This window comes from Mus musculus, chromosome 4 (assembly GCF_000001635.26).
Source record: "Mus musculus strain C57BL/6J chromosome 4, GRCm38.p6 C57BL/6J".
Taxonomy (NCBI): domain Eukaryota; kingdom Metazoa; phylum Chordata; class Mammalia; order Rodentia; family Muridae; genus Mus; species Mus musculus.
In genome coordinates this window covers 135,963,166-135,987,606 of record NC_000070.6, presented here as the reverse complement: position 1 = coordinate 135,987,606, position 24,441 = coordinate 135,963,166, and the positions used below count along the sequence as shown (strand labels likewise).

At 52.3% G+C, this 24,441-nt stretch overlaps 3 protein-coding genes across 10 annotated transcripts; 2 read left to right on the top strand and 1 right to left on the bottom strand.

The window, feature by feature from the left end:
* The first annotated feature begins 362 nt into the window (after positions 1-362).
* Positions 363-12,005, top strand: Pithd1 (PITH (C-terminal proteasome-interacting domain of thioredoxin-like) domain containing 1). Its single transcript, NM_025411.4, has 6 exons — positions 363-669; positions 1,172-1,215; positions 1,589-1,666; positions 8,706-8,810; positions 10,350-10,458; positions 11,111-12,005. Exons 1-6 carry the CDS (start codon positions 472-474, stop codon positions 11,210-11,212), a joined length of 636 nt encoding a protein of 211 aa, NP_079687.3. The 5' UTR covers positions 363-471; the 3' UTR covers positions 11,213-12,005.
* A 2,989-nt stretch (positions 12,006-14,994) lies between these two features.
* On the top strand, positions 14,995-19,383 carry Lypla2 (lysophospholipase 2). Of its 2 annotated transcripts, none has more exons than XM_006538878.3 (10): positions 14,995-15,089; positions 16,642-16,747; positions 16,968-16,999; positions 17,088-17,153; positions 17,578-17,648; positions 17,734-17,804; positions 17,933-18,006; positions 18,078-18,179; positions 18,290-18,463; positions 18,540-19,383. In XM_006538878.3, the coding sequence occupies exons 5-10, from the start codon at positions 17,578-17,580 to the stop codon at positions 18,588-18,590; spliced, it is 543 nt and encodes a 180-aa protein (XP_006538941.1). In that variant the 5' UTR covers positions 14,995-15,089; positions 16,642-16,747; positions 16,968-16,999; positions 17,088-17,153; the 3' UTR covers positions 18,591-19,383. The 2 variants fall into 2 exon arrangements, with proteins under 2 accessions (XP_006538941.1, NP_036072.1); NM_011942.1 differs by having other exon boundaries at positions 15,013-15,089; positions 17,601-17,648; positions 18,540-19,382.
* Positions 19,384-19,428: 45 nt separating this feature from the next.
* Positions 19,429-23,926, bottom strand: Gale (galactose-4-epimerase, UDP). Of its 7 annotated transcripts, none has more exons than XR_003955031.1 (11): positions 23,819-23,926; positions 22,151-22,273; positions 21,926-22,041; positions 21,491-21,604; positions 21,061-21,237; positions 20,681-20,794; positions 20,529-20,595; positions 20,351-20,450; positions 20,178-20,255; positions 19,904-20,018; positions 19,429-19,806 (listed from the first exon to the last, which is right to left on the bottom strand). XR_003955031.1 is itself a non-coding variant. In XM_006539218.4 (11 exons), exons 2-11 carry the CDS (start codon positions 22,266-22,268, stop codon positions 19,748-19,750), a joined length of 1,044 nt encoding a protein of 347 aa, XP_006539281.1. In that variant the 5' UTR covers positions 22,269-22,276; positions 23,819-23,900; the 3' UTR covers positions 19,429-19,747. The 7 variants fall into 7 exon arrangements, 6 of the variants coding, with proteins under 6 accessions (XP_006539281.1, NP_001343422.1, XP_030109702.1 ...); XM_006539218.4 differs by having other exon boundaries at positions 20,351-20,436; positions 22,151-22,276; positions 23,819-23,900; NM_001356493.1 differs by having other exon boundaries at positions 20,351-20,436; positions 23,819-23,882.
* Between the last annotated feature and the right edge of the window lie 515 nt (positions 23,927-24,441).

Here is a 24,441-nt window from a genome sequence, read left to right as displayed (position 1 = left end):
AAATATGGAAGGAAAGGCGGAGAAAGGAGACAGAGAAGGAAAAGAGGCGGGAGAAAGTAGGGGGTAAACAGATGAGGTTAACAGGGCGTCAGGGGGAGAGAGGAGGCAAGCTTTGCTGTGCTGTCGGCCCCGCCTTATCCACCACGCCGGAGAAAGGTGGCCGCTAGGGAAGAAAGCGCACGCTTTGGCTCGGGAGGGGAGGATTCGCGTCCCTGCCACGCGTCCCCAGCCCTACAGTTTCCACGCTTGAACGGTACCACTGAGCGACACCGCCAGCGTCCAGCTCTGCTGGCGCAGGTCCACGTCAATCCCTCCCGGCCCCGCCCTCTGGGCCGCGCGCGCATGCGCCGCGCAGGGGCGCCTTTTACGACGCCTCGGTGGCGGCGCTTGGCGGTCGTCGCGGAGCCGAGTGAGCTCCGGGTGAGCGGCGGTGCCGAGGGAGTCACAGGCGAGCCGGCGGGCGGCGTCGCCATGTCGCACGGCCACAGCCACGGCGGGGGCGGCTGTCGCTGCGCCGCTGAGCGCGAGGAGCCGCCCGAGCAGCGCGGCCTGGCCTACGGGCTGTACCTGCGCATCGACCTGGAGCGACTGCAGTGCCTCAACGAGAGCCGCGAGGGCAGCGGCCGCGGCGTCTTCAAGCCGTGGGAGGAGCGGACCGACCGCTCCAAGGTGGGCGGCCCGGGAGCCCCGGGGCCTCGCAGGGTAGACAGACAGGGAAACTGAGGCCCAGAGGAGCAAGGTGGGCGCTTTACCTCCCTTCCGAGGCGGCGAGGGCATGTGAGGGAGGAGAGCAGAGAGGACTGCTGTCTCTTCCTCTGACCATTGGTCCAGATGGCTGTCCGATGGCCTCACCTGGCCTGGGGTCGCGATCCGTACTTCTAACCTGGAACCCAGACCCCTTTGAGAGCCATTTGAAGGTTCTCCAGAAGGGTACACAGAAGCACTGGTCTTTTGAGTTCGCAGCCTGGGAAACCCCCATTAGAATCCCTCTAAGAGGGGCCGTGGTGATTAGAATATGGAGACTGAGCAGCTCCCAGCTATGAGGACCTGGGCGCGGGTTGTTGGGACAGGTCCATTTGCATCGCGACTCAGTTTGTAGAACAGGGAGGCCAGATGCCTGAAATTGTAGTTTCTCAGCAGATATCTGTTGCTTCCTCCCCATGCACCGCAGTTTGTTGAAAGTGATGCGGACGAAGAGCTCCTGTTTAATATTCCGTAAGTATCTCCTTGGCTCTTGCCTCAGGCAAACTGGGCTGTACCCAGTTGTCTCTTCGGATGACTTCATTTGATGGCTATGTCAAGAGTGCACACCTGTGTCTAGAAATGGGGTAGATTTTCTTTGGTGGGTTTGAGAAAGTAAGTATAGGAGCTTGTGTGTGTGTGTGTGTGTGACTACACATGCATTTGTCGAATTATAATTGAGGTGATTACATTTCTTGGAGGTATGGAATGACAGGGTCTTTGAAAGGACTACAGGTGGCAGATGAGTCAGCTGAGCTAAAAGGGAAGGGTCTTGTCAGAGTCACATGGCTGCTGGTCCTCAGGGTTCAATCCCAGGTAGACAACCTTCTCTTTGGAATTCTGGCAGGTTTACGGGCAATGTCAAGCTGAAAGGCGTCATCATAATGGGCGAGGATGATGACTCGCACCCCTCGGAGATGAGACTGTGAGTAGTGAGGGCTTCGGCCCTCGGGAGACTCCCACCTAGCTTTTGCTGGTATATTTTATTCCAGGGATATGGAGATGGCTCAGTGGGTTAGAGGGCTTGCTGCATCAAGTATGGGGGATCAGAGTTCAACAACAGGTTGGCCTTGTTCTTAGTTACATTGAAATGCATGTAGTGCTTCTTGAATTAATTACATAAATAATTTAAGATGTATGTATATGTGTGTGTGTGTGTGTATATATATACACATATACATACACACACACACACATGCGCGCATGCGCCTTCATTTTTGTGACAGGATCTCTTGTTTTCTGAACTCCTACCTCCCAAGTTACAGATGGGTGCCACCATGACGTTCCTTTGAGACAGATTCTCCTTATGTAGACCAGGCTGTCCTGGAAGTCACAGAGATCTGCCTTCCTCTGTATTCTGAAAGCTACCCTACCCAGCTGACTTTTTTTGTGTGTTGTGTGGTGCTGGGGATAGAACACTAGGCCTTGTGAGTATGAGGTACCTGCTCTACCACTGAGCCTCATCCCCAGCCCGATGACTGTCTTGGTGTGAACATCCTTGGGGCCAGCTGCTTATCTCTTCCAAGTGCTGACATGGCACCATTCACTGAGAGAGTGCAAAGCTGAGGCCGGCTGGTGATGACTTTGCAGTTTCCTTAACCTAGCTGCAGGTCCCAAACGGTCTTTTTCTTTTTTAAAAATATTTACTTATTATTATACGTAAGTACACTGTAGCTGACTTCAGACACACCAGAAGAGGGCATTAGATCTCATTACGGATGGTTGTGAGTCACCATGTGGTTGCTAGGATTTGAACTCAGGACCTTCAGAAAAGCAGTCAGTGCTCTTACCCGCTGAGCCATCTCTCCAGCCCCCGAATGTTCTTTATGGCTCCTCTCACTGTACACAGTTCCCATCTTTACGCTGTTGTGCTGATGTGGAATTGCTCCATCCGCATCTGTGTGGCTGCAGCAAAGTTCCAGATCTGTTGTTGCCGCCATTGGTAATCCTCCCTTCTGGAGCGTTTGCCTGATTCTGAAAGAAGAGGAATCTGTTTTGTGAGTTCTGAGAAGATACTGAAAATTGTCAAGACAGGGCTAGGAGCATAGCTCAGTCACTAGCTTGCTTGCCTAGCAATCACAAGGACCTGCGCTGCACCTCAGGCCTCGGGTGAAAATGGTTATAGAGTGTGCTTCTGATAACCCCAGTGCTGGGAAACAGGAGACAGGAATCCCTGGAGCTCACTGGGCAGCCAACCTCAGCTGATTGGTGAGCTCCAGGCCAATACGAGGCCCCATTCAAAATAAGGGGGATGGCATTCAACCTAAGGTTGTCCTCTAGCTGCCACACAAGCACACAGACATAAATACACATACACACGAGTGGAGAGATAGCTCAGTGGTTAAGTATATTGGCTGCTTTTTCAGAGGACTAAGGGCCCACATGATTCTCAGCACTCACATGATGGCTCACAACTATCTCTTAATTCCATTTCCAGGGACTCTGACACCCTCTTGTCCCCTGAGGGCACTAGATGCACAAATGAGGTGCACAGGCATACATGCAAGCACTCAGATACATGAAATAATAAATGAAGGGACCAGAGATAGAGGGCTCAGTGATTGAGAGCACTTAATGCTCTTGCAGAGCAAGTGGCTCACAGTTGCCTGTAGCTCCAGTTCCAGGGCATCCAGCATCCTTTTCTGGCGTCCTTGGTCACCTGCATGCACGTGATACGTGCACACACATAATAAATTTTTTTAAAAGATTTTATTTATTATTATATGTAAGTACGCTATAGCTGTCTTTAGACACAGCAGAAGAAGGCATCATATCTTATTAGGGATGGTTGTGAGCCACCATGTGGTTGCTGGGATTTGAACTCGGGACCTTGGGAAGAACAGTCAGTGCTCTTACCCTCTGAGCCATCTCACCAGCCCCCCACATAATAAATCTTAAGAAAAAATATAAGCTAGGTAGAATATTTCATGCCTATAATCTTAGCACTTGGAAGGCTAAGATAGGATTGCTGAGAATTTTAGACTAGTTGGGGCTATATAATGAGCTCCAGGCTGATCTGGGCTACGGAATGACACCCTGTTATAACAAAACATTTGTAAAAGTTTTAATATAATATCAAATTCAATTTGGAGCTAAGGTTATATAGCTCAGTGGGAAGGGACTTAGCACAGGTGAAGTCCCAGGTCCAGTCCCTGTCATTCTTGGAGAGGATCAAAGTTCATTCCTGGTGCCCACACTCAGTGGCTTACAGTCATCTGTAACTCCAGCTCCAAGCTATCAAACACCTTCTTCCGGGTGCCTTGTTACACACCTGTAGGTGTTCACCCACACAGAAACACACATAAATAAAATCAATAAAAACAAATCTTTCAAAGCTTGTCTGTCTCTGTGGAATCATTTGAAGGAAAGTAGTTGTTTGATCTGATGCTTTGCGGATACTTGTTCCTGGGGGCAGGTTGACTTGACTGGGGCAAGCTGCTCTCTCCCTGTGTCTCTCTGGTTAAGAGTATGGTCTGTGGAGCAAAGTGAGCTAGCTCACCCTTGCTAGCTGCTCCATGACTTACAGACACTGTTTATCGCTATGCTTTGATTTATCTCATGGATATGTGTGTATGCCTGAGACTGTAATTCTGTATGTGCACCACATGTGTGCAGTAACCTGGAGAGGTCAGAAGAGGAGGCTGGCCGGGCAGTGGTGGCGCACGCCTTAAATCCCAGCACTCGGGAGGCAGAGGCAGGCGGATCTCTGAGTTCAGCCAGGGCTATAGAGAGAAACCATGTAAGAAGATGATGGATCCCCTACAATCTGAGTTACTGGTAGTTGTGAGCCACCGTGTAGCGACTGGGAACCCAAAATGATTGCTTTTAACCTCAGAGACACAGCTCTCGTCCCTTAGTGTTGCCCTCTTTCTCCCTTCCTCCTGCCCTCTCTTCCTTTCTCTCCCTCTCCCTCCTTCCTTTCCTTCCACAGGGTTTCTCTGTGTTGCCCTGGCTGTCCTGGAACTCTCTCTGTAGACCTGGCTGGCCTCGAACTCAGAGTCCATCCACCTGGATCTGCTTCCTGAGTGCTGGGATTGAAAGTATGTACCACCACACCTGGCAGGGCTTTGGTTTGTTTGTTTGTTTTTAAATTTTTGTTTTTTTCTTTTCTTTTTTTGTTTTTTTGTTTTGTTTTGTTTTTTCTGGTTTTTCAACACAGGGTTTCTCTGTGTAGCCCTGGCTGTCCTGGAACTCACTCTGTAAAGCAGGCTGGCCTCGAACTCAAAAATCTGCCTGCCTCTGCCTCCAAAGTACTGGGAATAAAGGCGTGCGCCACCACCCAGCGCTCGCTCTCATCCTCCCCCCCCTCTCTCTCTTTAGAGATTTATTATATGTAAGTACACTGTAGCTGTCTTCAGACACACCAGAAAAGGGCATCAGATCTCATTACAGATGGTTGTGAGCCACCATGTGGTTGCTGGGATTTGAACTTAAGACCTCTGGAAGAGCAGTCTGTGCTCTTAGCCACTGAGCCATCTCTCCAGCCCAAGTAGATTTTCTTAAGGCTTTGTGTTGTTTTTTTCCAGAGGGGATCTTATTCTGTAGCACACACTGGTCTCAGATGTGTGGCTGTCTTCCTGTGCCAGTCTTCCATATGCTGACATTGGGTCACCTGCCTGGTAGTCAGTTGTTAGCCGTAGGAGTCCTGCTGTCCTACAGGGCACCAGAGGGTGTTCCTTCCAGCTAGCTGCATCGTATACTAGTTAGCTTCTTCCTCTTTGCTCCAGCACACCTCAGGCTCTGGTAGTTGCTTCTCTGCTCTTGTGTCCGTGAGGTCAACTTGCTTTGCTCCTGTGTGTGTGAGAGCATTCATCATTTGTCTTGTGTTATTTTACTTAGCGTAATATCCTCTAAGCTTGGCTCCATTTCATCAAATGACAGATTTTATCTTTTTATAACTGAATAGCGTCCCATAGTGTACTTATGTCCCATTTTCTCTCTCCATTCATCTGCTGAGAGCACTGAGGTGGGGTGTGTTGGACTCTGAATGGCACCATAATAAGCAGCAGATGGCAGTAGGCGTGCGCCCGTCTCTCCCTGGCTCCCGGCTTCAGCCCCTTTCCTCTGGGTATTTACTCAGTAAGGGAATTGTTAGATCAGACGGTATTTCTGTTTCCTGTTTGCTTGGGTTTTGTTTAGTTGGTTGGTTTTTAAAGAACTTCCCATAATGACACCTCTAGTTTGCATTCCTGTCCACAATGTTGTGTTCCCCTTTCTTTGCTTCCTCATTAGTGTTTGTTTCTTTTTTCTTTTTTTTAAAGATTTATTTGTTTATATATGAGTACACTGTTGCAGTTGCTGTCTTCAGACACACCAGAAGAGGGCATGGGATCCCATTACAGACGGTTGAGAGCCACCATGTAGTTGCTGGGAATTGAACTCAGGACCTCTGGAAGAGCGAGCAGTCAGTGCTCTGAACTGCTGAACCATCTCTCCAGCCCCTAGTATTTCTTTATTGTCTTTTTGGTAGTAACCATTCTGAGAGGATAAGATGGTAGATAGATAGCCCCTGGTTTAGATTTGCATTTTCTTGGTTAGTGACTCTGAACATTTTTCTTACTCCTGTTGGCTTCTTGAATAGTTTCTTTATGGGATTTTGGGACAGGGCTTACTGTATAACCCGGATTGACCTCAAACTTGTGATCTTCCTGGTTCTCAGTGCTAGGATTACAAGCATGTGTCATCACGGACGGTTTGCATGTCTTCTGAGAAGAGTCTTCAGGTCCTTTGCCTGCTCTGTAATCAGATTATGTTCTCTTTGGGCTTCAGTTGACTTCCTTGTGTGCTTCGACACACTGTTCACCGGTGTCAGAGTAGCTTGCTGCACTGTCTGTCGCTCTGTAAATGGAAGCCTGGATGTTTAACTACAGTGCTGCCCTGCCTCATAATGCTGCTCGTGAATGCTCACTGTCATTACCCTGCTGTGGACGTGTCTCAGAAACGCTTTGAAGCAAACACCTGCCTTCTTTAGTGACACACATTCTGCTACAGTGGGTGTGTCAATCAGATACCTTGAAGTGATAGGAGCTGAGCGCTTCAGAATTTGTTAGTTAATATTTTCTTTACTGGCAGCTTCTTTTAAAGATTTATCTGCTTATTTTATGTATATGAGTACACTATAGCTGTACGGTGTACAGATAGATGGTTGTGAGGCTTCATGTGGTTGTTAGGAATTGAATTTAGGACTTCTGCTTACTCCGGTCAACCCCATAGACTCCAGTCAACCCCACTCTCTCCGTCCCTGTACGCTCTGACCCAAAGATTTATTTATTATTAATAAATAAGTACCCTGTAGCTGTCTTCAGATGCACCAGAAGAGGACGTCAGATCTTATTATGGGTGGTTGTGAGCTACCATGTGGTTGCTGGGATTTGAACTCAGGACCTACAGAAGAGCAGTCAGTGTTCTTACCCACAGAGCCATCTCTCCAGCCCCCCTTTACTGGCAGCTTTATCTTAACTTTCCAAAGCCTTTTATGAATTTGTGGTCTTTTTATGTACCTTTTTTTTTTTTTTTTTTTTTCTTTTTTTGGTTTTTCGAGACAGGGTTTCTCTGTGTAGCTCTGGCTGTCCTGGAACTAACTCTGTAGACCAGGCTGGCCTCGAACTCAGAAATCCGCCTGCCTCTGCCTCCCAAGTGCTGGGATTAAAGGCGTGCGCCACCATGCCCAGCCTTTATGTACTGTTTTTTTTTGTTTTTTTTCCAGAGCTGAGGACCGAACCCAGGGCCTTGTGCTTGCTAGGCAAGCGCTCTACCACTGAGCTAAGTCCCCAACCCTATGTACTGTTTTTTGAATTAGAAATCCCTGATTGGGGCTGGAGTAGTGGCTCAGTGGTTAAGAGCATTGACTGCTCTTCTGAAGGTCATGAGTTTAAATCCCAGCAACCACATGGTGGCTCAGAACCATCTGTAATGAGATCTGATGCCCTCTTCTGGTGTGTCTCTAGATAGCAACAATGTACTCACATAATAAATAAAGAAATCCGGCTGATGAGATGGCTCAGCGGTTAAGAGTGCCGACTGCTCTTCCAAAGGTCCTGAGTTCAAATCCCAACAACCACATGGTGGCTCACAACCATCCGTAACGAAATCTGATGCCCTCTTCTGGAGTGTTTGAAGACAGTTACAGTGTACTTACATATAATAAATAAATAAACATTAAAATAAATCTTAAAACAAAAACCCTGATTGTAGTATTTGAAGAAACATTGCTGGGCATTGTGGCATAAGCTTTTAATTTCAGCATTTGAAGGCAGAGGCAGGTGGATTTCTTGAGTTCAGGGCCAGCCTGGTCTACCTACCAAGTTCTAGGACAGCCAAGGCTATATAATGGAGAGACCCTGTGTCCAAAAGAGAGAAAGAGGAGAGCAAGGGAGAGGGGGGAAAGGAAAAGGGAAAAAAAAAGGAGGAAAGAAAGATAATATGATGATGTTCAGTGCTGTTTTGCTTGTTGAGCTGCCTGCTCTTATCTCTTAACTGTGTCTCAGGTGTTTCTGCGGAGTAAGCCGTTGTATTGCTCCACGTCTCGGTGTGGGCTGAATGTGCTGAGTTCATGCTTCTCTGGGCAGCCCCTGCCCGTTACCCAGGATCTCAAGCCACTCAACAACGCCCCTGGCTTGGGCTTTGGAACCTAGCTTTTTTCTTGCTTCTCCTTCCCAGTCTCCCTTTCTCTTCTTTCTTTCAAGGTGGGATCTTGCTCTGATGCCCGAGGTACCCAGAATGAACTCTGCCTAAGCAGTCTTCCTGCTTTGGTCTCCTTCATAGTCAGGGCTGCCGGCAGGCTTTGAGCTTTGTAGTCAGTCATCAGACATTTGTGTGTAAATGCCAGGAGAGTGCCATTCTGATCCTAACTTTGATCTTTTGATGGAACTGAAGCTAGTTAAGTAGTCGTCAGAGAGTTTTAAAACACTGAAAAATTTAATAATGCATATCCCTTGACATTTCTTCTTTTTTCTCCCCCTCAGGTACAAGAACATTCCACAGATGTCATTTGATGACACAGAAAGGGAGCCAGAGCAGACCTTCAGTCTGAACCGAGACATTACAGGAGAATTAGAATATGCTACGAAGTAAGCGTGGCACCTCCCCACTGCCTTCCCTTCATTTCCTTCTGGGGATGGTCTTGATCTATAGCCCAGCCAGCCTTGAACTCTGTCCTCCTGTATCTGTCTTCCCGGAGGCGTGCTGCCTGCTCATGGCTCTTCACCTGCAGTGAGCGTGCAGCCTGTGTGCTTGCCTCTGTCTTTTGTCCAGTGTCCTAATCTCTGAGTATTGGAAATGAGTTAAAACAGCAGAGAAAGCTTGATCCTTGGTGTGGCTGCTCTTGGCAGAGATTGTTGACTCGGAAGTAAGTATTGAGCAGTCCTGGGTGAGCAGCTAGTGTGGCTTAAGAAAGGTATTTACAGGGGCTGGCGAGATGGCTCAGTGGGTAAGAGCACTGACTGCTCTTCCAAAGGTCCTGAGTTCAAATCCCAGCAACCACATGGGGGCTCACAAACATCTGTAATGAGATCTGACGCCCTCTTCTGGTGTGTCTGAAGACAGCTACAGTGTACTTACATATAATAAATAAATAAATCTAAAAAAAAAAAAGAGGGCTGGTGAGATGGCTCAGTGGGTAAGAGCACCCGACTGCTCTTCCGAAGGTCCGGAGTTCAAATCCCAGCAACCACATGGTGGCTCACAGCCATCTGTAACAAGATCTGACGCCCTCTTCTGGAGTGTCTGAAGACAGCTACAGTGTACTTACATATAATAAATAAATAAATCTTAAAAAAAAAAAAGGTATTTACAGAATTCCTCTGCAAAGTAGGCTCAGGCGGACTCAGTCACCTGCACCCAACTGGCCCCTTCTTTAGTGAAGTCAACACAATAAACATGGCTTAGAACCCTGCTTTGTCACCCACCTTGACATTAGGAGCACTGTCCTTTCTTCCTTTCTTTTTTTTTTAAGATTTATTTATTTTGTATATGTGAGTACACTGTTGCTCTCTTAGACATACCAGAAGAGATTCCACTACAGATAGTTGTGAGCCACCATGTTGTTGCTAGGAATTGAACTCAGGACCTCTAGAAGAGCAGTCAGTGCTCTTAAGTGCTGAGCCATCTCTCCAACCCGCCTGCCTGCCTGCCTGCCTGCCTGCCTGCCTGCCTGCCTGCCTGCCTGCCTTCCTTCCTTCCTTCCTTCCTTCCTTCCTTCCTTCCTTCCTTCCTTCCTTCCTTTCTTCCTTCCTTCCTTTCTTCCTTCCTTCCTTCCTCTTTTTTTTTTTTTTTCTCCCAGACAGTCTTGCCATAGATCCTTGTCTGGGCTGGAATTCACTTGTAGACCAAGTTGATGTTAAACTTGTAATTCCTCTGCCTCTGCCTTCTGGTTATAGTGATGGCATATGCCACATGTCTCTCTGTCCTTCCTGCCTCAGACCAGGTCTGACAGGTGCTTAGCGCATGGTTGCTTCATTACTTGCTGCTCTGAAGGAGCCTGGTGATGAAGGAGCAAGTGTCCTGATATTTGCCTGCAATTTGCACTGAACTGTTATCGTCCCTGGTGGCGAGATGCAGACCACGTGGTAACCCGTGTCTTCTCTCCTGCTTCCTTTTCCAAACTCTAGAATCTCCAGGTTTTCAAATGTCTATCATCTTTCCATTCATATTTCAAAAAACTTTGGAGCAGATACGACGAAGATCTTTTATATTGGCCTGCGGGGAGAGTGGACTGAGGTAAAAGACATTGGTAAATGTGTGTCTACACCATGGGGCGGGCACACCAAGGGCAGGAACAAGGGAGGGGCTGGCTGCTCCATCTGTTCATGATGTTCCTTTGGTTTTTTTGTTTGTTTTGTGACGGGCTGTCATTATATAGCCGTAGGTGGCCTAGCACTCATTATGTAGACCAGTCTTGCCTGGCTCTCACAGATCACTGCCTCTGCTTCCTCAGTACCTGGCTTCTTTAGATTTCATCATAACGTCTTCAGTGGATAGACTATAAGTTTTCTTTTATTATTCATGTATTTCTATTTCATGTGTGTATGCACATGGTTATGTGTGTGTTGTGCTATGTGTATTTTGCCACAGGGCTCTCTTTTAGCACACAGGAAGCCATGGGTTCCACCTGTCACACATTCTTGACAATTTCTTGTTCTGGGCACCAGCAATAAAATGATAAGTTCCTTAGACAAGTTCCTATTCTCGCCTGGATTTTCTCAGCTGCTGAGAAGCCTTGAGAGTAGATAGTGGTCTTTGCTGGCTTCTCAAGATTAAAAGAGTCCGCAGAGGGAATGTCAGCCGGTTCCCGAGGCGGGAGCCCGCGGAAGAGCTGCTGCAGAATGTGTGCTTTAGTAGCCGCTGACCTCATCTCCACCTTTTCCTGTAGCTTCGCCGGCATGAGGTGACCATCTGCAACTATGAAGCGTCAGCCAACCCAGCAGACCACCGGGTGCATCAGGTCACCCCGCAGACACACTTCATTTCTTAAGGGCCAGCCGGGGCTCCCTCAGATGCGCTGTTAGTGAAGATGTGCGACCACCTGCTGGGAAGGACAGAGGATGCTCCAGCAAGAGTTGCCTGCCAGAGCTTTGGCCAGGCTTTGTCTCGGGGTTGCTGCAGGAACCTGGCCTGTGGAAACCGCCTCACCACCAGGAGCGGTATGGGTGCCAAGGGATAGTCTCTCTCTAAGGCACTGCAGAAACTGGGTCTTAGGCTGGGTGGCATCTGTCAGTCATGAATAATGCTCACTTCCCAGTCTGTGGCCACGGGATCCCATGTGTCTTTTTGCTTGTGGCAGATTTCTTGTGTGGTTTGTCCTTTTTCAAAAAGGATGCTTCCTTGACCGTAGGAATCCTTCTGAAACCCGAGTTTCGTGTTTGAATTAGCCATCAGGAGGGTCTCCAGCTAGAAACACTTCGTCCCTGCTTGCTCCTCCTCCTGTCATTGCTCAGCATTCGTGTCAGGGTGCCTAGCTGGTGTCACATATCAGACACAAGTGTCCCACAATGGTGGTTGGAAAGGAAGGAGTCTCCTGATACATGACTGCTTGGGGAAGGTCTTACACAGTCTAGCCAAATAGTTGCGAGTCCTTTCCCTGTGTGGGTGACCTGGTTGGGGTAAAACTGAGACAGTAAAGATTCCTCTTGGGACCTCCTTGGTGTTTCCCTGCTTCTAACTCATGTTATAAACCCAGGGCTGGAGTCTGGAGACCCTGCTCCTTCTGTTCATGGCTTTCATTCATGGTGACTAATGAGCTTCCTAATAAATCCTTAGAGACTTAAGGTCTGTCTTTTCTTCTGTGCTCTTGGTAGTGCTGTGAAACTTATATCTCACTAGGAACTGAATTGAACTTGAATCCTGTTTTCTTTTGATCTAGGTAGATCATGCATGTCACAGTTAAATAAAGACTACATCAGTTTCTCCAGGAAAGGTTCAGCCTCTGCATTTTGTAAAAAGGATGCTGAGGTTAGAAACCTAGGTTCCATTTCTCACAAGGGGGAAGAAACTTGTTGAGTTACATGTAAAAACAAGGGAGGCTGTGGGCTGGAGAGATGGCTTGTTAGTTCAGAGCACTTGCTGCTCTTCCAAAGGCCCTGAGTTGACTTCTCAACACTGGCATGGTGGCTCAGTACCAATTGTAACTCTAGTTCCAGGGGATCAGATGCTCTCTCTTGGCTGCTGTTGACATTTCATTCACGTGGTACACAGATGTAACATGCAGATGAAACAGCCATACACACACAACAATCTTAAACCCAGGAGAGATGCTGGAGGCACCACAAGAAGTAAGGGTGTGGATCCTGAGAGCAGTTACTTCTCAGTGAACACAGTACGCTTGGCAAGAGCCCCAGCAGCTGAAAGCATCCAAGACCCCACTGTTTCTGAAAGCAGGAAGAGCTGGTGAGGGAGCAAGTGCTGCGTCTGGCCCTGGAGAACTCTGAAGAACACCCATCCTTGTCCGGAGGATCCTGCCGCTTTCTCTCAATCTGGAGAAACGGGCTTTGGTTGTTAGGAATCGAGGTTCTGAGGTACACTAGAATGTGAACAGTGCTCTGTGCCCTCAGACTCGCTCCAACCTGCTTTTCAGAAAATCCTCCAGACTAGAAGGGCTGCTGGTGAGGGTGTAGCTCTGGGACAGTGCTTGCCTAGAATGTGTGTGGCCCTGGAATGGGTTTCTAGCATCCAGAGAAGGGGCTGGAGAGATGGCGCAGTGGTAAAGAGCACCGGTTGCTCTTCCAGAGGTCCTGAGTTCAAATCCCAGCAACCACATGGTGGCTCACAGCCATCTGTAATGAGATCTGATGCCCTCTTCTGGTGTGTCTGCAGACAGCAACAGTGTACTTAAATATAAATAAATCTAAGGCCCTGTGGGTAAAGTGTTTGCTGCTCAAGCCTGACAAGAATTCCCAGAATCAGGCTGAGAAGCCACAGGACACTGCACATGTCTGTGATCGCAGTGAGCTAGGCAGACAGGACATTGCCCTCAAGCCCTCGGGCCAGCTTGGCTGGAGTACACAATACAACAGCAAACCAGAGACTGCCTCAATAACCGAGTGCTGGGCGTGGTGGTCCACACCTTTATTCCTAGTCCTTGAGTGGCAGAGTTGGTACATCTCTGTATGCTGAAGGCCAGTCTGGTCTATGTAGCCAGCTCTGAGGACTGATGTCTTGAGTTCGTACTCTGACGTGTGCTCAAAACATGGATGCATGTCATTCACACGCAACACCCAACACATTACAATACTAGCTCATTTGTTCCACTAGCTCATTTGTAGCTCACAGGTAGCTCCTGGAACTGAGCCTGAAGATTGGAAGCGTCACTTGCCACTGTGGCTCATGTGAAGAAAGTACAGGGGCTGTATTCATCCACGGACCAACCCAGCAGGGTTCTGCAGGCACTGGGGCTGGTTAGCTGTGTTGCTTTCTTCTCGGTTTTTATTCCTCTTTCTTTTGTGATATCCGTTTCTAGGTCTTTGGCTTGCTGTGGTCCCTTGATCTCCATATTCTAAGCACCATCCCATGACCTGAATACAAGAACAAGCTGCTTCTCTGTCAGGAGGGAGGTGTTTTTGTTGATTGCCCAAGCTTGTATTGCTTTGGGTTCGCAGGGTGGGAAAAAAACAAAACCAAACAAAAAAACTAGTGTAGGTTAATCTGGAAGTCCTCTGCAGCTGAGGGGACCCCTGTGACTCATTTCCTGTTTTCTGGTCCCTAAAGGTTCTCTACAATTCAGTCCTTCAATTCAGCTTGTCTCTCAGCCTGGACTCCAAGTCCAATTTTCACTTTACCAGTGTGACTCAGTGGTGACCAAATGAAGCCCTTTTGTTCTTAGCTCACAGCTGGTGGCATTTTGTGCAGCCTGCAAGGCATCACTTGTCAAGGACAGTGCCGAGCCAACCCTGCCAGTGTGTCAGTATCCTGATACGGCCTACGGACTTTCCCAGGGTCCTTCTTCAAGTGGGTAAGGCCTCTCACACTGTGATTTTAGTGTTCAAAGCAAGTTTACGTGGCCTCCTTGAAGCTTAACAGCAAAGTGATGAAATAGCAGGTGGTTATTATCATTTTATAGCTGAGGAAGCCGGTCAGGAAAGAGAGATCACAGTGTAATCTTGAGGTCGATATATATTTACTTCCTTCCCCAAGCCTTAGCTTCCTCATCTTTAAAGATAAGAGTGGAGGACGGGGTGAACTCAGGTCTTTTCAGGTCAGGGTGTATAATGCTACAGCTTGAGAAACAGTATGGAGGGTAAACAAGAAGCAAGACGAATAAAGAGACAAATCTAAAGTACGACAGGAGACGTGTGGCTAAAAGCATTCACCAGTTTTGAGAGGGAAGCCAATCTCTGAGACTTCACAGAGTTCCACTAAAGTAACCATTTCACTACCTAAGCATACGATACTGCGCACTGGAGACCTAAGCAGTGAACTGTATCTTAATGAAACAAGACAGTGGGGAACATCCAAGACCACACCTGGAAGTGCACCCTGCTCCACGGGGATGGGAAGACGGCTAACTTTATGCTAAACAATACTGAGGAATGCCTCTCCTCCAGGACGCAGGTCCACCAGGAGGGCTTAGCTGGTAGGACATCTGGGAATCCAGTGCCATGTCCAGACGCTGTAGGTGGCAGCGTCGCATCACAGGGAGTGGTCCCACTGTGGGCAACATGGCAGCTTCTACCTGGAAAGCCGGACTCGCTTCCGGGTTCCGTACTGCTGGCCGGGCTACTTCCGGCAGCAGGATGGCTGGGTTCCCGGGACTGGAACGGAAGTTCCGGCGGGGGCGGCCGAGGGGGAAGAGTGTGTGCCTGTGCGGGAGAAAGGGGAGAATCGCCCGAACGGTCTCGGAAGCCACTGGGAGTGAGGTATCCAGGCGTTCGCTCAGCGAGGCTGCGAGGGTCCCGGGGTGGCGGTGGGGAGTGGCCGGAGGGCGCTGTCCAGTCCCGGGACGGCCGGGCCAGGGGCTGCGCGCGTGGCGGGAGAGCGGCTGCGCGCTGGGCAGTGGGAGACCCCATTGTGGGGCGGAGGCTTTCCAGGGTCAATGCCCCTTTGTGGGCAGGTGCGAGCCGTGGGGCAAGGCAGCAAATGCCACCGTAGGGATGTGATGACCCTGGCTCAGAACCCAAGTTCCCACTGTGGAGAATGGGAGACGACGGTCATCCTTTGGAGAGTGGGAGCCGGGTGGAGTGGGAGTCCCCAGAGCTTAGAAGGAAGGGGATCCTAGCTTAGGGTGTCAGGTGCATTCCCTGTGGAAAGAGGAACCCCAGAGTCAGAGGTGTGGAAAGATGCTATGTGATCATCCTACCGTGAGGAGGGGCAGTCAGGGTCAGAGCTGGAAGGTGGGAGCCAGCGGGAGGGCGGGGCGCCCTTAAGACACTTCAGAGGCAGGTAGCACAAGCTTCCGGAGTTTGGAGGATGCTAAGGATGGGGAGGGGCCAGGCAGCCTGATATTCTTTTGTGTTGGGAGTCCCAACACCTGTTCATTTGGGGACCCGTTTGGAGTCAGTGACAGCAGCAACAGCAGGTAGCCTTGTGGAACTGGGAAAGCTTAGAGCACCAGTTTTTGGTAGAAGATGGCAGAAAGGAGTTTGGCTCTCATGGGACATGGGTGGCTTCCAGAGGCCTCGGGAATTTCTTACTGAGCCAGACAGCTGAGAAGACTGGATAGGGGCTGGATAGGAGGGGAGGAGAGGGAAGATGGATAAGATGGGATGTGGGTGGGACTGAAAGCCTGTTTCCAGCGGTTTTCCTCCAGCTCTCTCTAGGGGCAGGACTCAGGGAAGGGGAATTCCAGGAAAGGGACACCTGAGACCTTGGAAAGATGCAGTTAGCCTTCGGAGACATAGGGGGAAGGCTACAGGGACCACCCTGCCTTCCCTTGCCCCTACACTTCCAACCCCTAAACCCAGTGCCAGCCCACCTGTACCATGCTTAGGCTTTGGGATTGGGTCAGAAACCAGGCGTGCCAGTTCTAGACCAAGTTCTCCTTCTCAGCCTTGGGATGGAGACTTCTTTCTTTCCTTTCTTCCTTCCTTCCTTTCTTTCTTTCTTTTTTTAATTATTTGGTTTTATGCACTTTGGTGTTGTGTCTGCATGTATGGCTGTATGAGGATGTCAGATCCCCTGGAACTGGAGTTACAGACAGTTGCGAGCTGCCATGTGGGTGCTGGGAATTGAACCCTGGTTCTCTGGAAGAGCAGCCAAGGCTCTTAACCGCTGAACCATCTCTCTCCGGTTCCCTGGGGCCAACTTTCTACCCCTCTGCCTGAGATTTCTTTCTGCCTTTACTTTCTCTCTGCTCAGAATCAAACCCCTGTTACTGCCCAAGGCTGAAGGCCTCCGGGCGGGCTTCTTAAACCAGGAAGGCTTCTCTCCCCTGGCTTTGCTTCTAATCTACGACTACCTTCTCTTGTGTAGGCCCAGCCTGCAGGAAGCCCTGCAGTGTATGTGTGGTAACACCATGTCTGTGCCCCTGCTCACCGACGCAGCCACCGTGTCTGGAGCTGAGCGGGAAACGGCCGCGGTAAGGGGCCAGCCAGGTGGTGGGTGACGGCTGGCTTTGGGCAATGTGGGAAACATGGAGGAGGCTATATGAGAAGGGTTTAGCCTGAAGCTAGAAGGGTTAATCATCTGTTGGCTCCCACCCCGGATCCTCTGGGTCTGAGGGGCTGGGGGAGTGGTAAGCTGGAGTGGGAGGTCTAAGGGGGACCTGCCTGTCTCATTTCTGACTGTTTTTTTCCCAGGTTATTTTTTTACATGGACTTGGAGACACAGGGTGAGTGAGCTGAGGGGCGGCCGTTCCTTCATTGGGTAGAGCTGGAGGGCCTTTGTCCTACACCATCGTCTCTTCTTCCTTCCCACAGGCACAGCTGGGCTGACGCCCTCTCCACCATCCGGCTTCCTCATGTCAAGTACATCTGTCCCCATGCGTGAGTGTCACCCCAGCTAGAGAGGAGTGTCAGGGGCGGGGGTTGTCCTCTGGTCCTAGACCTGTTGTCTTCATCAGCTGCCTCCTGGGGCTTGGGCTCGGAGCAGTCTGGCCATATCAGTCCTGGCTCTAGAAGCCCTAGGAATGGGCTCTAGTTCTGCTTCTCCCCGAGAAGCTCCCTCGACCCAAGACCTCCTAAAAGGAGCCTTTCCCCAAGTACTCACCCTGAGCTGGACCCCCGTCACTGAGCCTTGGTCTCTGCTTCTCCATCATTACCGCTGATGCCCCAACCACAGCCTCCAGCCCCACGTGGCAGGTTGCCTGGCAACACTTGAAACACAGGGCTTGCCCACTGGGAGGGTTCCCCAAGGGCAGTTCTGCCCATTCCCAGACTCTCAACTGATGGATGCTTTATCCTTCCTAAGATGTTCTGGCCCTCCCTCCCCAGGCCCAGGATCCCTGTGACACTCAACATGAAGATGGTGATGCCCTCCTGGTGAGTTTGGGGGACAAGATGGAAACCTGGGGAGCTATAGGGGTTAGTGAGAGCTTTCTAACAACTCCTGTCTGTCTTTGCCCAGGTTTGACCTGATGGGGCTGAGTCCGGATGCCCCAGAGGATGAAGCTGGCATCAAGAAGGCCGCAGAGAACAGTAAGGCCCCAGCCCTCCCCCAGCATTCCCTCCCCCGTCCCCATTCCCAAAGCACCAGGCAGTGCCCACCTGCTCCCTTCAAGCCTCCAGCAGTCTCCTTCACCGGGTCCTACCCTCCCCCTCCCCAGTCAAGGCTTTGATTGAACATGAGATGAAGAACGGGATTCCTGCCAACCGGATCGTCCTGGGTGGCTTCTCGCAGGTGAGGAGGCTGTGAGGGGGAGGGGAGGTGTGTGTGTCCTTCTTTCCTGACCTGTCATTCTCTTCTCCCAGGGTGGGGCCCTGTCCCTCTATACAGCACTTACCTGCCCCCACCCTCTGGCTGGCATTGTGGCATTGAGCTGCTGGCTGCCTCTGCACCGGAACTTCCCCCAAGTGAGTATCCTTCCAGGCCCCTCCTCTCTCTCCCCCAATGGTCCCTGTGGCTTGGGCGCCATGTTCTGTGTAGCGCTGACCTTGCCCTGGAAATTCTGTCCGGCCCACAGGCAGCCAATGGCAGTGCCAAGGACCTGGCCATCCTTCAGTGCCACGGGGAGCTGGACCCCATGGTACCTGTTCGGTTTGGAGCCCTGACAGCTGAGAAGCTCCGGACTGTTGTCACACCTGCCAGGGTCCAGTTTAAGACATACCCAGGTGTCATGCACAGCTCCTGTCCTCAGGTCAGTGGCGACAGCCTACTCCTGTGTTCCCCCTCCTCCTTCCATCAGGGAACCTCACCATCTCCCCCCACCCCAGGAGATGGCAGCTGTAAAGGAATTTCTGGAGAAACTTCTGCCTCCGGTCTAACTAGTTGCTGGCTCCCACCATGGTCCCCCAGCTCATGGGGGACCCAGCAAGCAAGCACCGCATCATCTTGGATCTGAGCCGGTCGAGCCCCTGTCCCTTCTCTTCCCACCCTATCCTCTTCCCACAGGCCTCTGGGGCAGGTCGCCGAGGCTGGCCAGGCCTTCTTGCTGGCCTTGGCCATCTGGAAGTCAGCAGCGGGGTGGGCTGCTCTCTTATCCTGCGTCCCCAGAGGCGGGCCCCAGCAGCAGTATTGGAGGGGCTGTAGGCGGCGGGAGGAAGGGGCCCAGCTGCTGACCCGCTCACTCAGGACCTCACCCACTAGCCCCGCTTTGGGCCCCCTCCCGTGACCTCAGGGTTTGGCCCGTGGGGCCCTCGTGGGCCCCTCCCCCCATGACTCTGCCCGGATAATCGTCTCTCCTGCCTCGCTGCAGCCGCTTCTGTCACGAATGTGTCCATGGCCCGGGGCCCTTGCTGCTGTGGGCTGCCTGCTCCAGGACAGGCTGGCCAGTGAGGAGGTAGAGTCCCTCGGGGCCTCCCCTCAGCCCCTCCCCGAGAGGGGCTGGACCCTGCCTCCCCATGGCCCTTCCTTGCAGGCCTGGAGCCTGCAGGGCTGGATTGAGGTTCAAGGGCCCCCCCAACTCCCTGCTGTCTCACCCCCACTATGTCCCCCCTTAGGGCCAGGGAGGTGGTGGGGGAGGAGTTGTGTCTTGTCTTCTGTCTTCATGTGGTTTTGGGTGTTTTTCTCGTTTTGTCCTGGATTCCGATAAAATTAAAGGAATTGCTTCAACTCTCAGGGCTCCCTTATGTGGTACAGCGTGGCCATCTGTGAGAATCTGCCTCTCGATAAGAAAACATCTTTATTTTAAATACTTTGGAAAGCTTAATCATCAGTGCCTGGGGGAGGCTATGGTCCCAGACCCCCTGGCCTCCCCATCCCCAAGGCTCTGGGGATCACATGAGCTGCTGAACTCGGGGGGGAGACAGGCTGGAAAGACCTGGACTTCTTTCTGGTCAGTGGAACCAGAGGTCTCCTGCCTGGAGGGCTGAGCAGACAGCTGGCATTTGAGGTAGGGTGGCCCCAGAGTGTGAGGGTACAGGGTCCTGTGGAGACTGGAAAGCAGGCAGCTGCTCTTTTCTGGTCCATGGTAACGAGGTCCTCAGGCCTGCGCCCCAAAGCCCGAAGGGTTCTGCTTCTGCCAGCGCCACAGATCTTCACCTGAGCAGACATGGATGGTCAGGACTTGCCTGAGGACGGCCCGAGCAGTTGCCCTTATAGCCGGTTCCGCCCTCTCCTGGGTTCCACAGACACTCACACATCCTGTCCAGCCCCAGGGCTGCTGTCCAGCCCAGCTCCTCATGGGCCAGGCTGGGGTTGGCATAACAGGCCGCCACATCACCTTCCCGCCGTGCCACCACCTTGTACGGGATCTGCAAAGGGGATAGTACACATACTTGGTTGACCAGGCCCCGGGCCTCAGGAACCACAACCAAGAGCTCTGTCATAGGCACCTAGCACTGAGGTTCAAGGTAGCGGCTGGAAGAGACGGCTGGACTGGAGAGCCCACTGTGTTTGTGGGTGGGGCCTACCTTCTTCCCTGAGGCTTTCTCCATGGCTTGGACCATCTGCAGGACAGAGTAGCCTGTGCCCGTGCCCAGGTTGTAGGTCTGCCCAAGAGAATGGAGTCTATCATTCACCCTGTGTGCCACCTTCACCCTGGATTCCAACCGTTTCCTCCCCGGCTCTTCTCTTGGCTCCCTACCCGGCAACCACATTGCTCCTTCAGCTTCTTCAAGGCTGCTATATGGCCCTTCGCCAGGTCCACCACGTGAATGTAATCCCTCACACCTGTGGGGGAATTGCTTCCATCGGAAGTTTGCCCCCCCCCCGCCCCCAACCCCTGTCCCCATCTCCCTCCTTGCCCTGACTCCTAGGCTCACCTGTCCCGTCCTCTGTAGCATAGTCATCACCAAAGACATTCAGGGCCTCTCGTCGCCCGATTGCCACCTACAGCAGAGGTCAGGTCAACTTCAAGGGCGCTGGCACCAGTGGTAATCTGTGTCCCGCTCCCCCAGAACTGCCCCCCCCTTACCTGGGAGACGTAGGGCATGAGGTTGTTGGGAATACCCTGAGGATCTTCACCGATGCGCCCAGAGGCGTGGGCGCCTATGGGATTGAAGTACCGAAGCAGCACGGCGTTCCAGGCCTGCGTGGTAAAGGTCAGACGGTGGGGCTGGGCCACTCGGAGGGAGTCCCAACTCATCCACAGCCATCTACCTCCCCATGTCTATTCTGTGGTCTCTACCAAGGAGCAACAGAGGGCACCTGCATACCAGCTGCCAAGACCTTGGGCAGAGAACACTGCCGCTTCTCGCTTCTCAGCCTCTGCCTCCTTGTGCTGAGAGTGCCCGGGGTGATCCTGGGCTCAAGGGGGCCAGGGAATGGAGCAAAGGTGGGGTGAGCGGTCCTCACCGTGTCTGCCCGGCACAGGTCCCGGATCATCTCCTCGATGAAGAACTTGGACTTGCCGTAGGGGTTGGTACAGCCCCCCGTGGGGTGGGCCTCATCCAGAGGCAGGTACTGGGGGTTCCCGTACACGGTGGCTGAGCTGCTGAACACCAGGTTCTTCACTCCGTGGGCCCTCATGATCTGGCCGTGGAGGGGAGGGTCAGTGGCCTGTGCCTCACGGGTAAGTCCCACTTGTTACCCCACCCTAGGAGGGTGGGGCTGAGGCGACGGGCATCAGTTACAGAGAGAGAAACAGGCTGGGGGGGTAAAGAAAGGCAGGTGTCCGAGATGGTACGGCTTGGGTCCTCTCTGACTCTCCCACGCAGGCCCTTACTGTGGCCAGCATGCCAGCCAGCCTGGGGCCCAGCTGGCGTCTGTGTCCCCGTCCTCTTACCTCTAGAAGCTGGATGGTCCCTGTTAAGTTAACTCTATAGTAGTCCAGAGGCTTCTGCACTGACTCGCCCACAGCCTTGAGGCCAGCAAAGTGGATGACGGCCTTAAAGCTGTGCTGCAGGGGGAAAGCCAGGGTCAGAGGATGCTGTGCCTGCATCCTTGGCGATGCTCCTCCTACCTGCCACGCTGGCCCCAAACTCACAAAGACTCCCAAGTGCTTGGTTTAAAGGCATGCTCTAAATGCCCCAGCTAGCACCTAGCTTCTTTTTTAAAAATGTACTTATTATTATATGTAAGTACACTGTAGCTGTCTTCAGATGCACCAGAAGAGGGCATTGTGAGCCACCATGTGGTGGCTGAGATTTGAACTCAGGACCTTCAGAAGAGCAGTCAGTGCTCTTACCCGCTGAGCCATCTCTCCAGCCCCAGTACATACCTTCTTAAAGAGGTGCTGTAGGGCTGCCTGGTCCAAGATGTCCATCTCCTCAAACTCCACAGAGCGGCCTGTCAACTCCTGGACCCGGCGCAGGCTCTCAGGCATGGAGTCTTCTCCTGGTGGTGGTGGTGGTGGTGGGGCACACGGTGTTCAATATTAGAGAATGGGGTCCTGTACCCAACCCCTCTAGAAACTGTTCACTGATTCGTACCCAGCTTCACTCACCACGAATGGCGTTATGGAAGTTGTCAATGACCACAGGTGAGTAGCCTGCCTCCAGCAGCTCCAATACCGTGTGGCTGCCGATGTAGCCAGCCCCACCTGTGACCAGCACCTTTTCCATGGCGCCTGCTTAGAAGACAGAGTTTCAGAGGTGGCCGAGGCTTCCTGCTCAGGGCCTCACTCCAACTGGATGCTCGACCCCTACCTTCATCTTGGAGGATGTAGGGGTGAGCCCTAGTTTAAGGAGAGGTTCCAGAATCAGCCCTGGGTCTAACTAGCTAACTACCAGTTTCTGGCTGTAGGGGCTGACGTTTTGAACTCTCTCTAGGGCACAGTTTTCACCTCTAGAACTAATTATTGTACACACCCCATGTATTAGGAGGGCCCAATGAAGCAGTTTAAAGGTCTGCCACCTGCATATGTAGGACATCAGACACACCATGCTGTCTAGTTCCTGTTGACAGAGGGTGGGAAGATGGGCCTTTTGAAGACCCACCCTTCCTGCCTCCATGTCTGGAGTATGGACAGTCTCGGGCAGAAGAACATCGCTTAAGAATGGGAGGCTAGGATACAGAAAAAGGGACCTGTCCCTGTAAACTGACACCTTTTCCCCGGAGCAAAAGGTTCCTGGGTTTGATGACTAACATCTAGTGCTCCAACAACCCTTCCCCTGGAAGGTCAGTTGGGAGGAAGCAGTAAGAACGCCAAATGGCCTCAAGGGTGGGGTCCTTAGCCAGGAAGGCTGTGCCCAGCTCAGAGGCTGCAGTGCCAACAGCCCTGGAGTGGGTAGGGCTTCACCCCACCCTGGGGCAGCCAATAGCTCAGCTTTGGCCCAGCTGACTTGGAGCCACAGATCCCGCCCAAGGAGGGCAGCACCAAGTGAGCCGGTGTCGACGTGGATTTGGCTCGCTCTCCGCTGCCAGGTGTGCATCCCCACCCTGAGCAAACTGCTGGGCGGACAGAGAGGCAGTCCACACAGTGAGGCCTTTCATTTTCACGACCTGGCTCGCTGCCGTCTTTCTCCGAGCTGCCTCAAGTTTCTGCTGGGGTTATTCTGCTGCAGCCCACTGGACGGGGCGTCCAGTGCGACCCAGAATCACTACCCCGCACTTGTGCGTTATTTTCCCAACATCTGGATGTGGCAGGTGTTTCTACCAGCCCTGGGTACTAGGGTCTGAGCCCAGAGGCAGTCGGCCTGGGGTCACACAGCAATAAGAACTGACTAAGGGGGATCCCCGAGACTATGCCCCGCGACTCCCTGCAGCTCCCGCATTGCGCGAAGACGCGGGGAGGCGGTCGCTGAGGGGACTCTGGTGGCAGAAAGGCTGCTCTGAGGTCGCTCCGCTCCGGACTAGGGGATGACCTTGGTCAGCGGTCCCCTCCTCAGTTTTCCCTGTCTGTACAAGGCAGGAGAGCGGATGCTGGGTCTCAGCAGCCTGGGCGAGGCGGAGCTTAGCTCTGGACTTCGGGTCTGGGCTGGGAGCAGGAGCGGGGAGCCGAGCCCCGAATGAATGGGCTCGGGTGGCCCCCGCTACGGTTGCGGAAAACGCGAGCAGAAGGGGTGAGCCTGGCCCTGTTCCGAACACGAACCGACCCTCTTGGAACCTCCTCGCTCCCCACCAAGCATTGGCCCTTCCGAGCTCACTAAGCCCTTCATTCTACCGGCCGAACCTGCGGAAGCTCCAGCGCTGACTCCAGGCACCGCCTCCCGCGACCAGCGCCGCGGCCCCTTTAAGACCTGACAGCCCAGCCCGACCCCGCCCCTCCACGCCCTCCAGGAAACGTGTGTACTGGGTTACTGCCTGGACGGCAACCCTGGAGGGACAAATGGTCTGCACAGGCTTTAAACGCCTGCGCAGTGCGCTTCCATCGAGGGCGGAAATGAGGGGTGCGGACGCCATCCGGTTACCGGCGGGCTGTTGAGGAGAAACAAGGTCGGGACTGGGCCCTTTCTAGTCCCTCCACTCAGAGCCACTGTTTGTGTCAAACCCTTGGTCGGGCAGCTCCAGTTGGAGGACATGGCTGGCCCGGGCTGCGTCCAAGTTCACGTGGGAAGAAACCCGCGATGGCGAAGGAACCTTGACATTCACAGTAGCAATTGCTGTGCCCATCGCTGAGCCGCTGCCTCCCTCCCCCAAAGCTGTGTTTGCGCACCTGCCCCCGTATAGGGACTCAAGACACTTTTGTCTCGGTTTAAGATACAAAGCGGGACCGGGCGGTGGTGGCACACGCCTTTAATCCCAGCATTCGGGAGGCTGCTCCTGCAGAGGCCCCGAGTCCTGTTTCTGGCACCC